Source organism: Babylonia areolata, chromosome 21, assembly GCF_041734735.1.
Source record: "Babylonia areolata isolate BAREFJ2019XMU chromosome 21, ASM4173473v1, whole genome shotgun sequence".
Lineage (NCBI taxonomy): Eukaryota > Metazoa > Mollusca > Gastropoda > Neogastropoda > Buccinidae > Babylonia > Babylonia areolata.
This window is the reverse complement of record NC_134896.1, coordinates 49,034,284-49,049,283: the sequence shown is the minus strand read 5'-3', so window position 1 is coordinate 49,049,283 and position 15,000 is coordinate 49,034,284. Positions and strand designations below refer to the sequence as shown.

The 15,000-nt window shown below is 43.7% G+C and overlaps 1 protein-coding gene across 1 annotated transcript; it reads left to right on the top strand.

Annotated features, from left to right (window-relative positions):
• The first annotated feature begins 1,245 nt into the window (after positions 1–1,245).
• Positions 1,246–5,647, top strand: LOC143296169 (long-chain-fatty-acid--CoA ligase-like). The gene is made up of 2 exons (XM_076607977.1): positions 1,246–1,383; positions 2,707–5,647. The coding sequence occupies exon 2, from the start codon at positions 2,736–2,738 to the stop codon at positions 4,413–4,415; it is 1,680 nt and encodes a 559-aa protein (XP_076464092.1). The 5' UTR covers positions 1,246–1,383; positions 2,707–2,735; the 3' UTR covers positions 4,416–5,647.
• The last annotated feature ends 9,353 nt before the right edge of the window (positions 5,648–15,000 follow it).

The window sequence follows — 15,000 nt, the reverse complement described above, 5'->3', positions numbered from 1 at the left end:
CCTACCGGCTACAGCATGGGAAAAGAAAGCGAGGGTGACCTTCTGGCCTGGCTTCAGCTAACCTCCTTTCCGACTACAGGACTACGGATATAAGGAAAATGGTTGTTTCTTGAGGACTATGGACTTTCGCCATCTGGTCTTTCGCTACCTGGACTCTTGCCGTCACAATCAGCTCTTCCATCCACATTTCATTTGGGGACAGCTTTCAGTTCAGGCTTCAACTTTCTTTGTTTAAGGACTCTAGAATGAACAAGCCACCTTCCAATGTGGGGTTAGATCTCACTTGGAGGAAGTGAGGTCAAGTCTGACCAGGCCAAATTTAGCTGGGGGTATTTCAAGTGAAGTCTATATACGTCCCGAAGCATGAATCAAAAACGGGAGTGCAAATGGAAACTGAGAAAACAGCAAAATTGAAAAAAAGAAAGTTAAGTACACCCAAAATATATTTTAGAGGGGAAAAACGATTCTTCGTCTTCTTCGTTCGTTGGCTGCAACTCCCACGTTCATTCGTATGTACACGAGTGGGATTCAACGTGCATGACCGTTTTTACCCCGCCAAGTACGCAGCCATACTCCGTTTTCGGGGGTGTGCATGCTGGGTATGTTTTTGTTCCCATAACCTACCGAACCCTGACATGGATTACAGGATCTTTAACGTGCGTATTTGATCTTTTGCTTGCATATACAGACGAAGGGGGTTCAGGCACAAGCATGTCTGCACATATGTTAAATAACGAATCAAAGCAGGAAGCTCAATTGAGTTAGCTCAGAATGATACACCCCCTACCCCACTAGAAGATGGGATGACCTTAACTACCAGGTGGAAGGGGATGGTTCGATCTGGATCAAGATAATAAAATACCCGCCCTCTCGACCCCCTTCACTGGATATTAATGACAACAAAATAGGGGAGGGGGTCAATTCCATCTGGGCCAAATTAATCCCCATGGATCTTTCCCCTCTAGGGGAGGGGTCAGTTTTGACTAGTCAAGTTTACCTCCTGGGGTCATTCTAGTCCACATAGACCCGGGGACTAATCTCGGTTAGCTAGATTTGACCCTGGGGTAAAAATCAACAGGTGTACAAATAGGCTGCTACACCGGTGTTACATTTGTTTTCTTCCCCTCTCCTCTCTCCATTCGTTCTTAACTTAAAACGTTTTTTCGGGGTGCGAGGGGTTTGGGGGTAGGGGGGTGGAGGTGTGTGTGTGTGGGGGGGGGGGGGGGGGGGGGAGGGGGGTACTTTTTTATATACTTTTTTTAAGAACACTTTTCCCGAACTAGGTATATAAACATACAGTTTGTGTTTTGAATTGTAATCACGCACACAGTTTATTGAGGAGCTGGTCAGAAACGGTTCACGTTCTTGGGACGTTGTTCAACGGTGAGTATACAACAGTGATGAACACAAACCAGCAATCGGAATGACTTTTTATTATTTTTTTTATTCTCTCTCTCTCTCTCTCTCTCTCTCTCTCTCTCTCCTCTTTGTATTTTACACTGGGAATCGTTTATTGTGAGGACTTTGACTCTTCCTTTAGGAGCGACAGTCAGTATGGACTAACCCATGCACACTACAGCACGTTAGTTGTTTAATGTGTAGATTCTCATCCGTTTAATCCATGACACACATCAAGTAATCTCCTGTTGTATGCAGTTCTTCTTTCTTTATTAAAAAAAAAGAACAATTTGTCTGAAATAGGAAGTATGACGATCAGTTTCTTGACACAATTATGAATAAACCTTTAAAAGATTTCACGTCTCGAACATACGCGATTGCATGTTTTCATTCTTAACATTCAAAGCTGACAAGAAATGAATGTCTGGAACAAGTATCATCCACTAAATGAGTCAGCAAAGAAGATGATTGCGCTCTCTGTCACCCCAGGAAGCAAAAGAAAAGAATGGGTGTCTTGTTTTAAGCAAGAATAGTCTCCCGATAAAACTTTTTCACCGCCACTAGCGACTGTAGTTGACTATACAGTTTTCCGCCAATAGAAAAATGACTAACTTTCGCCCCCTGACTGAGTTTGAAGTGAACAAGTCCATTGTGTTGTTTTGACACGCACCGAAGCCTATGACTGAGAGCATTGTTTCTAAAATGTTTGGCGCTGAGGAGTGTCTTTTTGCACAGAAACTTAGCGCTGAATGTGTAAGTGCTTTGGTTTATCAGGATGGCTCAGGAACACGAATGTCCTACTTTTATTCGGGTTACCTCATCCTTGAAATCATCATGGCCAGCCATAACCTTACTTACAAATTACCAAAAACAGATACTGAAACTAAACGGAAAGTCAATGGTTTTACTGTCATCTTCCAACACGCAGTTTATACAGATTCATGGTATCAGTTTCAGTTTCTCAAATAGGCAAAACTGCTTTTGGAATAATCCATATACCCTACGCCACATGTGCTAAGCAGATGCCTGACCAGCAGCATAACCCTACATGCTACTCTGACCTTGAGTGTATGCTCATAATACATATTATGATTGTGTGCCTTTCATAGTGGATTTCTTCTACAGAATTTTTCCAGAGGACAACACATGTTCTCATGGGTTCTTTTTCAGTGCAGCTGCAGGATTAACAGACACACATATGCAGAGTTTTTCTGACGTTTAAGAAGAAATATCAAGTGCGAACATTTCTTGTCTATAGAAATGACAACACAATCATAACTTCTGTGTTTATGTTTTCCTGTGAATCAGGACTGACTACAGACAACGCTACCATCATCATGGCTCAACAGCTGACCCTAGTGACTAAACTCAGACAGCGGGTGGACGAGCAGGGAGAGTCCCCAGCCTTCATCTTCAGGTCCCCACATGATGGCCGCTATGTGCTGAGCTGGAACAGACTGTACAGGCTGGCTGGTCGTTTTGCCGCTGTTCTGAACAGCAGGGATCTGGGACGTGGACATCTGGTGGTCAACACGCTGGTCAACAGTCCGGAAAGAGCGGTGTGTGAGGCCGGCATATGGCTGTCCGGAGCAGCCTCCGTCAACGGCCATTGCCAGATGGCTGATGGGTCAGACCTCTTGCATACGTTACGTGTGTCACGTGCCTCGGCCTTGCTTGTGGACCCTGACATCAGCAACAGTCCCTGGAACGTGCTGACAAAGTACGTCTCTGTGGGAGAAGATGACAGTGTCACGTCCTCTGACCTGACCGACCTGAAGAAATTGTTTTTCATCCGACGTGTTGAGGGGGCTGGTCCAAAAGATTTCATCTCCCACCTGGAGGCTCAGAACGACTGGTTTCAAGCTGATGACATTACACCTGAAACAATTCTTTCTGTGTTTGCCACATCAGGCTCAACAGGCTTCTCCAAACTGGTGGCCTACACTCACGAAGAATATATACATTACTGTCACGGTCTGTTTCTTGACAAACAGCCAACGTTTCAAATTAAAGATCTGGGTCGCTATTTTACTACTGCACCTTTCGGCTGGCTTGGTGGCTACATTGGTATGGGTGCGGTAATTTGTTTCACCATCGTGACTCGCGATGTTCGAGCGGGAGGACTCAGAAAGGACATGCCAGAATTCATCTTTCAAGTTCTGGTAAAAGAAAAATGCAACTCAGGAATTATTAGTCCAGTGTATCTTCCAGAATTATCCCAGTTAGCTGACACGAGGAATGCCAAAGCAAATTCTAAGGCTGAATCCCAAATGTCACAGGAAAGCAAGCTGAACGTACTTCTTCTTGGAGGTCTCCCTGTAACCCGTCCAATGGTGGCAGCTGCACTGTCTTTGACTCATTCAGTCATTGTCGGTTATGGGGCGACTGATTGCAGCACAGTTTCAAAGCACATTGTGACAGACAGTGAGACCTTCGTGGACCATGATACAGGACCTCCCATAGAAGGCGTCTCCATGAAGATTGTCAGCCAGGACGATGAAGAAACAACTCTACCTGTCAACCAGACAGGGCACATCCTCGTCAAGGGGTTAAAGATAAATCCAGGATACCTCAATGACCCCAAGCTGAAAACTGATGACTATTTAACCAAGGATGGATTCTTCAGGACCCAGGATGTTGGCCGTCTGGATGAACGAGGTCACCTGATCGTGGACGGAAGAGGAAGTGACGCAATCATGAGAGGACCCTACATCTTTTACCCATCATGGATGGAATCACGCATCCGAGCTTGTCCAGGCGTTCATGACGTCATCATCACTGGTGTCCCTGACCCTTTGGTCAACGAAGAGCTATGTGCATGCATCGTGATGGAATCGGATTCAGTGACGTTGGAGCACGTCCGTCATTTCGTGGAGAAGGAAGTGGTGACGACAGAAGACGATCCACTGTCACCTCGACCCCGCCACTATCTGGAGTTCCAATCGTTTCCCATGACTGACACTGGCAAACCGAAACGTAAGGTGATCAAGGCACAGGCAACAGAACGCCTCCAATGATCTGACTGACCTTGTTGCAAACACAGAAATTCCGCGTCTGCGGTTGTATCTCCATTTCACCGAATCGTGTGAATAGACCTAAGTTTATCGAAAGAACCGTCACTCATTCAGTGACGTTGGAGCACGTCCGTCATCTCGTGGAGAAGGAAGTGGTGACGTCAGAAGACGATCCACTGTCGCCGCGACCCCGTTACTATCTGGAGTTCCAGTCTTTTCCCATGACTGACACTGGCAAACCGAAACGTAAAGTGATCAAGGCACAGGCAACAGAACGTCTCCAATGCTCTGACTGACCATGTTGCTTTTGCACGGGTGGCAGACACGGAAATTCCGCGTGTATGGTTTCATCTCCGTTTCTTTTCAGTCTGGAGTGGATTGAGCTTATCTTAAGTTGGGGAGAGATAGGCATAATGGATTACAAGTATATACGCGACGATTCAAAACGCTTTAACACACCATCGGAATCGAGGATTTTGGGGCGTAATGTTCACATGTCACTCCGGACAAGTCCATTTCTTTTGGCCAAACTATGATTGGAGACTGGATGTGTTGTCCCATTCTGAACAGTGCAGATTGAAGGTCCCACCACCACCTGCCTTTGTGATCATTGACTCCATTACAAAAAGCTGTTCATTGTCGGAATTAGTAAAAAAAAAAACCAACAACAACAACAACAAAAACACATGTTCATTTTCGAAAAGTACGTATGTTTTTTCTAATGGTGGAAGTTGGCTTCTGCTTGTTTCTGGAAAAGTATCTGAACATACACGAGCTGTGTCCTTTAGACATAATGACAGTTTCTGGACGACACGTCCAGAAATTTGTTGATTTAGATGGTCATTCATGGAAATTATACCCAATCATTCTGGAAGAAAAAAAAATCAGCGGCCATAGTCACTTTCTTTCATTATATGTGAGATGCACTTACTGAAAATGATATCAATAAAAGTAAGATGCAGCTTCACTATTTTTACCAGCAAAAGATTAATTTATGAAATACAGATAATGTAGTATCTTCATAATGAGTGTAAAACACAATAGCCTTTCTATGCCTTAAGTCATATTTTAAAATCTGTTGCTATTTCTGTCTGTTTGGGGTTTACTTTAACCATTTCTGTTTGCATACTCAGATGGATGTCCCAGTACAATGGAGGATTTTGTTGTTTCTGACATATGTATGCAGCAACGCAACTTCCAAACTAAACAGAAGGAGATATTATTTGAACTAAAAATGATGACATGACTGCTATTAATCAGTGTAACTGTGCATCACATGAAAGTTTTAGGCACGCACGCACACACACACACACACACACACACACACACACACACACACAGATACACGGACACACAGACAACCGAAGCACAAGGTTAATTCATACACACATGTTGTGTGTAAACTCACACATGAGCCAAATATTGATCAGACTGAAACAGAACAAAATGAAAATCAATTGGAAATGAAAAGACGACATACATCTAGACAGCATGTAATGGCAAGTTTGATGGGGCTGTATAAGAGAAGTATCGCAAATCATTGTAGCAAGATCCACAGCTGTAATATGAAATATTTCACGTTTTGCCTTAATATTGGATGATGATTATTTGATTGATAGTTGTTTTGAGAAACTGGCTCGCGTTTGATTCAATACTGATTGTTTGTTTTGAGAAACAGGTGGGTGTTTGATTCAATACAATTAATGTGTGAGTCTAATTTGTGTGTGTGTGTGTGTGTGTGTGTGTGTGTGTGTGTGTGTGTGTGTGTGTGTGTGTGTGTGTGTGTGTGTGTGTGTGTGTGTGTGTGTGTCTGTGTGTGTGTCTGTGTGTGTGTACGGGCGCACGCGTCCGATTGTAGTTGTAGTTATACTTTCCTTTAATGCCTTTTCACATACCTGATAATCGACTATTCACCTGTTTTTCGAAACAGATATTTCTTTTTTTTTTCTTGCTACAGAAACTGCAAATCGTGAGTAAAGCTTGTTTGGTTTGCTACCTTGTAATCTTGTATGTGCTATATGTAAGTACAGACCCAGGCTTTGACACACAACTAACAGACCTGGAGGAATTTAATGAACAGTTCTGTGTGGCACCTCAGTGACTCTTCTCGGTGTTACGGGAGAAGAAGAAGATTCCAATTTCAGCATTATCCACGTTTTGTTTTGTTTTGTTTTCTTTTGTTTTTTTCACTGGCATTAACCTCGCACTGCTCAATCAATTCCTCATTTACAGACACACCCAGGCTTGTCCCTTGTCTCTGACGGAGTGAGCATTAAATCACCAGCCCCTCCCTCCCCCTCCCCCTTCCCCTCTGTGCCTGGTAGGAGTGGAGAACCCGTCACTTTGCCAACACCATTGTTTTGACAGGTACTCACCACAGGAATGGAAGATGGATGATGAAAGAAGTATGACAATAATGTCTCTCACTATATATGCGCGCGTGCGAGCGTACGCACATGAATAAATGAATTGTTCCATTCATCAAAACGGAGCAAAGCTACCGATCAGACAGTTGCATAGCGGACTGGAATGAGTGGACGCTGGTGGAATGAAGAAAAAGTTCAGTCTGGTAAATCAAGACAGAGGCAAGAAGGGCGAGGAAGCAAGTATAAAGGGAGGGGAGACACGATTTTCTGATGCTTCAGTTTCCTCCGATGGTGAAAATTGAAGTGGTGGTATTTCTGACAGGCGATACCTTATTTGCTTTTCGTGACCTCTTTTTGTGAATGTCCAGCTCAGGTCCTTGCTTTCAAGTTGTGAGTTTGGAATAGTGGCAAACTCATGGACTCGTTTCAGGGCAAATGCTGGATGGAGTCTTCCTGGGCTAACGAATCACGGGAGTAAATGCACACCTTCCAAGAATGACTCCATGGTGTTTAAATTGGAGGGGGTGGGGGGTAGGGGTTATCCTGAGCCATTACATCGGCCAACCAAATTACCTCCCCTGCTGATTCGTGCTATCTTTCACGTTTTATATTAACTGGAATCACCCATTCTTTGGTTTGCATAATTTAGGGTTTGTCTACATTTGTCCTGTTTATTTTTTCTTCCTTTTTTTTGTTTGTTGTTGTTCGTTTGTTTGTTTGTTTCTCTCTCTCTCTCTCTCTCTCTCTCTCTCTCTCTCTCTCTCTCTCTCTCTCTCTCCCTGTGTGTGTGTGTGTGTGTGTGTGTGTGTGTGTGTGTGTGTGTGTGTGTGTGTGTGTGTGTGTGTGTGTGTGTGTGTTTGGGAAGGGGGTGTGTCGAAGTTGGAAATGGAAGCTTTCACCGTGATGACACCACTCCCTAATAAGTGCTGCTTCAGCTGTAGTTATTATAGCTGGAGTTTTTTGTTGTTGTTTTTTGCCACTTTGATCCACTGCTGTCAGCTGGGGTAGAAGTCCTGATGGCTGACCTGTTTGATGCCTGATGGATCTAATTAACTGCTCGTTTGAAGAAGGGAAACAGCAGGAGAGTACGCTACATAAAAAAAAATAATGCATCATTTCAAAATGGCCAATGAAAGTAATGAAGCATTTTCGTCCGTTTAACTCTCTGTTGTTGCCCCCCACACCCTCTCCCTCAAACCCCTATTCCCCCTCACCCTTTTTTTCCCTTGGAGAAGTATCCATGTAGCGTATATGTTTTTTAGGTGTTCTCTATGTGTGCGTGTGCGCGTGAGTGAGTGAGTGAGTGAGTGAGTGAGTGTGTGTGTGTGTGTGTGTGTGTGTGTGCGTGTGTGTGTGTGTGTTTGATGGGCATCTTTATGTTGGTTTTTTTTGTGAATATTCATAATTGTCTTCGTGTTCATAACATACGTTTCACTCGAATGTCATTTATTGCTGTATGTCATTATGGTTTCATCTTCATCAGTAAATAACACCAGTTTTGTTTATGTGCACGTGTCTCTTTTTTTGTGTGTTAATTTGGACAACGTTTGATGTTTCATGTGGAGGTTTATGACAGCTGATATTGGACTCATGGTGGTGTCGTTTTCATTTTCTTCATCAAATCAAATTGGAAAAATAATCATGTGAAGGCCAGGGGCACCACAGTAGCAGATGCCTGAGCACCAGATGGGAAATTGCTGCTGTTCACCAAACGAACATTCAGACATGTGCTTTGTGTTTGTAAAAAAATAACACAGCTTGGCTAAACCGCTGCACTGCTCTTGAACTGTTCAGTTGTCAATGTGGAGTGATGGCCTAGAGGTAACGCGTCCGCCGAGGAAGCGAGAGAATCTGAGCGCGCTGGTTCGAATCACGGCTCAGCCGCCGATATTTCCCCCCCCCCCTCCACTAGACCTTGAGTGGTGGTCTGGACGCTGGTCATTCGGATGAGACGATAAACCGAGGACCCGTGTGCAGCAGCATGCACTTAACGCACGTAAAAGAACCCACGGCAACAAAAGGTTTGTTCCTCGCTAAATTCTGTAGAAAAATCCACTTCGATAGGAAAAACAAATAACACTGCACGCAGGAAAAAAAAACAACAACAAAAACTGGGTGGCACTGTAGTATATCGACGCGCTCTCCGTGGGGAGAGCAGCCCGAATTTCACACGGAGAAATCTGTTGTGATAAAAAGAAATACAACTGCAAATACATCAAGACAAGTTTACCAGTGGTCACTCTCCACCATCTGAGCCGGGAGACAAATAGACAGATGCGTTCATGATACACACTCTGCTTCCTACCACTGATTCCAGTGTAGAGGGGGTTAATTAAGGGGGCGGGGATGTGGGGAGGGGGCGGGTGTAAGGTGGGGTGTGGGGGTAGTGACAGAAAAATGTAACTAGAAAATCAGCTCTGTCGTCTGTCTGTCTCTTATTTTGTGAACTGAAACTCCGCAGATCTCATTTTGTATTGAGCATCCACATACCTTCAACATTTATGCATTGCAAGTATTTACTGTGCCACTGCAAAATAAGACACACACACACACACACACACACACACACACACACACACACACACACACACACACACACACACACACACAGAGAGAGAGAGAGAGAGAGAGAGAGAGAGAGACACTGACACTGACACAGGTTTAATTGTGAAGGCCACCGGCCCATACACAAAGGGGTGGGGGATACAATGGGGCAATTCGATCGCTCTTCACACACAAACACACAAACACACACACACACACACACACACACACACACACACAAAAAAAAAAAAAAAAAAAAAAAAAAAAAAAAAAAAAAAAAAAAAAGGTGTACTGTACGTGAGTAGCCGATAACTGGATGAAAAATACATAGCATGTTCGTCCTCATCATGTTTATAGTTATACTAATTCATTCATTGTGTAAATTCGTCTCTAAATTTTAAGGCGTAATAAGTGTACATAGCAAGATTTCTCTGGGAGGTAACACATGGGGTTTGTAGAATAGGAAACAATGTATTGTCGTTGATATTTATGAACTCTAGAATATATTTCTGACGGATATGACCGTATTTAGGACACACAAAAATGAAATGGTATTCATCTTCCAGGGTGCCAGGACAAAACGGGCAGAAACGGTTTACATCCGCGTTCTGGAATCTTCTATTTATACCAAGCTCGTTTAGACCAAGTCGCAATCTTATCAAGGTATCTCTGAAACGTTTGATAGTGATATTGTCCAAGTAAAGTTCTGAATGAAAATCTGTTTTAAATGATCGATAAATAAAAAATCTGTCACTACTACAAAGTTTAGAAAACCAGTCCATTTTAAATTTGTCTATCAGTTTTTGTTTAAGAGACTTTAAGAAGGCGAATTCATTTTCAGTACCCTGGTTCATCCATACATCAGGGAAACCACACATCTCTAAGCATGCTTTAATTTTACCAAGCCAATTTTCTGACGTCTTGTCATTTCTGTCTAGAGAATTCTTCAGCATCGATTCAGCCTGTTTCGGAAATCGTGAAAGTGGCATCCTGGTCAGTTTCAACCAGTAGCGAACACATGATACAGTCGAGTCAATAAAGAGAGGGTATCGACCGGTCTCTCCGTATACCATATAATTTGGTGTCTTGTTTGATACACTGAGTAATCTTTTGCATGCAAATAAATGCGCCGATTCAATGACGTCTACTTTAACTAAACCCCATATCTCCGCTGCGTACAGTAACATTGGTTTTACTTGTGCATCGAAAAGCTGAAAGAATACCTTTGTATTTAGATTGCCAAGTGCCCACATTGTTTTTAGAATGTCAAGTATTTTATTTTTTGCCTTACTTGCAAATTCCTCACAAGCACAAGTTTCTGACAGCTTAGTAGTGAGTGTGAACCCTAAGTATTTGTACTTGTTTACTATTTCGATTGTGTTTCCTCCATATGTCCATTTTTCTATGTTAGAAGCATACCCCCCTTTCCTAAAAATCATTATTTTGGTTTTATCCAAATTCACCGTAAGTCCCAGTTCCCTTGAAGACTTTTCTAAATTATTAATTTGGTTTTGCAGCCCACCCGGAGTTGACGACAACAGAACGATATCATCTGCAAATAACAACGAATAAATTTCATCAGAACCGGGTAGTAACTGGATACCATGTCTTCCCCACTGTCTCACAAAATCTGCAACTTCAGATATCAGAAGTGAAAAGATTATTGGGCTGAGGAGACAACCTTGTTTAACCCCTTGGGGACAATTGAAAAAATCGGTCATATTTCCACCCCACCTCACACAGGCTCTAACAGAACTGTACATGGCCTTTAACATGTTAATTAGCTTAGAGGATGCTCTTGCATTTTCTAGTGTCATCCACAATTTATTTCGGTCAACAGTGTCAAAAGCTTTGCGGTAGTCTACGAAGGCAGCATATACCTTTCCTCCTCTTTTACTGTTTAATTTGTTTTTTATTATTGTGGTCAAGGTAAAAATATGGTCAATTGTCGAATAGTTTTTACGGAAACCTGCCTGTTCTTTACTGATTTTGCTTTCATTTTCAGCCCAGTGGCACAATCTTTTGTTCAAAATGGCCGTAAATACCTTCCCTACAACACTAAGTAAAGCTATGCCTCTGTAGTTATCTGGATTGGTTTCGTCTCCTTTTTTGAAAAGTGGAATTATAATTGATTTGCACCAACCCAAAGGGAAATAACCGGTATCGTACAGTTTGTTAAATAATTTTGTCAGAAACGGGGAAACAGAGTCTTCAGCATATTTCAAAAATTCTCCACAGATTTCATCTAACCCAGCTGCTTTGCCCAGCTTAATGTTTTTAATTGCATCTCGTACTTCTTTTTCTGTGATGTCACTATCGAGTTCTGGGACAACCCTTTCTTCTGTCCTGTTCTGTTCAGTTACGTCATGAGGAAGAGCGTCTGCTTCCTTTGCTCCGAAAACTTTTCCAAAATGCTTTTTCCATGCATCTAGTTCTATGTCGGGTTGGGCCTTTTTCGTGCTTCGCGCTTTTCGAATCGTATCCCAAAACTTACTGCTGTTTTTCTTATTATTTAGGAGACTGTCCTGGATTGACTTTTTATGAATTTGACGTTTTTCCTTTGTCAACGTCTTGTAATGTGACCTAAGATTTTTATATGTACGTTTGTCCAGATTGTGACCAGACTTATTGTACATTTGTAGGGCTCTCCGTGCTTCGCGTTTCTTCTGACGGCACTCTTTGTCAAACCACACATTTCCGACATGAGCTGGCGTACCGAATCGAACACTTTTTCTCATGCACTCCCCTGCCTGCAGAACAGCCTCTGTAAATGTATCAAGGGCTGTCTCCATAGACATTTCTATTTGGTCATAAGCAGTTTGGAACATGTTTTGTGATTGATCACTGTTTATGTTTTTGATATATTCTCCCTTCTTTTCGTTAGTCCATTTTAATCTAGTTATTTTTGTGTTTGGTCTTGAATTGTCCTTCTGGTTCCCTAATGTAGTAAGTGGTTTGCAAGGCAGTGTGAGACAGATAGGCATGTGACTGGATTCAACTCGGCTGTCAACTTTAAAGAGGGGATTGCATGAATAGAAAAAATCAGATGACATAAGAGCATAATCAATAACACTGTTCCCTTGGTCTGCAACAAAGGTGAACTTTCCAAATGCATCACCTACTGCATACCCGTTTAGAGGGATGCAGTTTAAAACTGTACAAAAATCAATTAGAATCTTGCCAAACTGGTTTGTAACTTTGTCTTGAGACTGTCTTGTGTTCTGAATTGCGAAATCTATAGGTTCATCGTCACCATCCCCATCAAGGTTCCAATTACCGATTCGAGCATTTAGATCGCCCATGACCATCAAATGCATATCTTCTCCCCTCTGAAGAATATCAATGAGGAATTCCTCAAGCTTATTTAAAGAACAGTTTAAGTCCGGTTTCGTGTCGTAATAGGGACTTTTGTAAGGAGGCACATATACAAAAGTACATAAAATGTCTTTGTCACATCCAAATAAAGATTTCGAAAACTTTAAACAAATCATATTGTCATTTTTGCAGGTTATTTGAGACATGAAAGGCGTTAACGATTTTCTAACTAGTACAACCACGCCTCCTGAAGGTCTGCCTCGCCTGGAAATTTTGACGGCAGGTGCATGGAAACAGCAATAATCATCGAAATGGATGGTAGAATCAAAATGTGACGTAAATGTCTCCACCGCACAGAAAACATCAAACGACTTCACATACTTTATAAAGTCAGATTCACTAAGTCTGGCAACTAAATTTTCAACATTGAATGAAGCGAAGGTAATTTTACTTCCAGAAATAGATAAGTTTGTGTATGGGCGTTGGCCAGTGTCCTATCCTTTGTCTTTAGTGCTGTCACGAGGTACGTGTTGAAACTGGTCAAGAAGACTAGTTTGGCGTGACCTACTACGTGTCCTGGGTCTTTTGTGGTCATCCATGTCTGCTGTGGTGTCGGTGGGCGGGTCAGGGAACGCTTCCTCTGCCAAGGGGGTTCCCTGTGTTGTGCTTTCCTGTGTGGTGACCGTTTTGAAAGAGTCTGCAGGCACGGTGGATGTCTGCACCGGGGCTGCTTCCATGGTGTCTGCAGGTGTGGTGACTGCTTGTCTGGAGAATGCCCGTGTGGAAGTTGCAGGCATGGTTGTAGTTTGTGTAGTGGTTTCCTGACTTGCATCTGTCTGATTGATGCCCACTTGTGTAACGACTGTCTGGTTGAGGTCCGTCTCCATAGTGGCCGCCTGGTGGAGGCCCGTCTGCGTGGATGTTGTCTGGTCGAGGTCCGTCTCCATAGTGGCCGCCTGGTGGAGGCCCGTCTGCGTAATGTCTGTTTGGTTGAGGCCCGTCTGCATACTGGCTGCCTCTAAGGTCGTCTCTTGTACCATCGGGGACTGTGTAAAAGTCACAGGCACAGTGGAAGCTGTAGTCTTTTTGACTGCCTTGGCGGAGGCTGCCTCCATGGAGGCTGAGAAAGAGGAGGTTGTCTGCTCTGTTGCCATCTGCTTGGAAGACGTCTGCATACCAGACACGTCCGTAAAGTCCGCAAGCGTGGGGTTTATCAGTTGAGCATCTGCAGAAGATGTCTGTGTAGAGACCCTCTGCGTATCAGCTGTCTGTGCATGTTGTTGTGACTGTGCTGGTTGTGGTTCACTCTCTGGGTTGCCATCCGATGACATGTAGTGCACCGGACTCCAGTAGTTGACGTCCTCCATGCTGCGGCAGTGTGTTGATGGGATCGTTTCATTGTGTGACGTGTAGTGTAGAGGTGAAGTGAACGGTAGTGACCCAGTGACTGTGTGCACTGCATTTAACAAGGGCGGCCACTGGCTGCAGTCACTTATGGCTGGTACAGAGTGATGCAGTGGACTGGGCTGCCAACCTTGATGCCAGAGGAAACGATCATCTGGCTGGCATGGAACTCCCAAGCTCTGTTCACAGTTATATTGTCCCGCACCACTTCTGCGGTCTGTCCTCGTTTGTTCTGAGCTTGGTGCATCTGTCTGGGGTCCTACGTCACATTGCGATGATCTTCCAATGTTTGATTTGGAAATCTGTATCTGTGGGTTCAGTCCCGACTCTGCCATGTCCAGTCCCTGTAGAAGTCGGTCTCTGTATGTGTCGCCTACAGAGTTGTGGAAGTCAGCATTCTCCTGACGGCTGGCTGGGGTGCCGTTATTGTGGTTCTCTGTTGAGTTGCGGTGATAACCAAACCTTGTGTTGTTCTCTCCAAACCGGCTGTCTTCAACATGGAGTTTTCCATTCACGTAATACGCTATCTTTCCTTCGTCACGCAGCTGCTGCAGCCGTTCCCGCTGGAGCGGTGTCAGGTCAGTGGAGACTCTGATGTCAGACTGTCGGAGGTTGCCTCTAAGCTCTTGGTCTTTGAGGATTCCTACTTTATCATCCACGTTGCGGAAGGTTACAATGAGAGGCCTTGGTGACGGATTGTTTCTTGCTCTTTGTCCGATTCTGTGCGTGTGCTCGATGTCGCTGTTTTTCCAGTTCTGGCTCGAGGAATGACAATTCAAAGTTGCGACAATTTCATCAACATCCGTTAACCTTTCCCGGGGATCTGCCTCGTAAATACCGAAGAATTTCAGATTTTTCTCTCTTGAATTGAGTTCCAGACGGTCCAGCTTCTGTTCCAGTTTGTCAATGCGTTGATGCACGGTGACGCTGTCCTTTTGGAGTTCACTGATGTCAGATCT

Excerpts from the sequence above, each read along its gene's own strand:
- LOC143296169 (XM_076607977.1), top strand. The coding sequence starts at position 2,736 with ATGGCTCAACAGCTGACCCTAGTGACTAAACTCAGACAGCGGGTGGAC.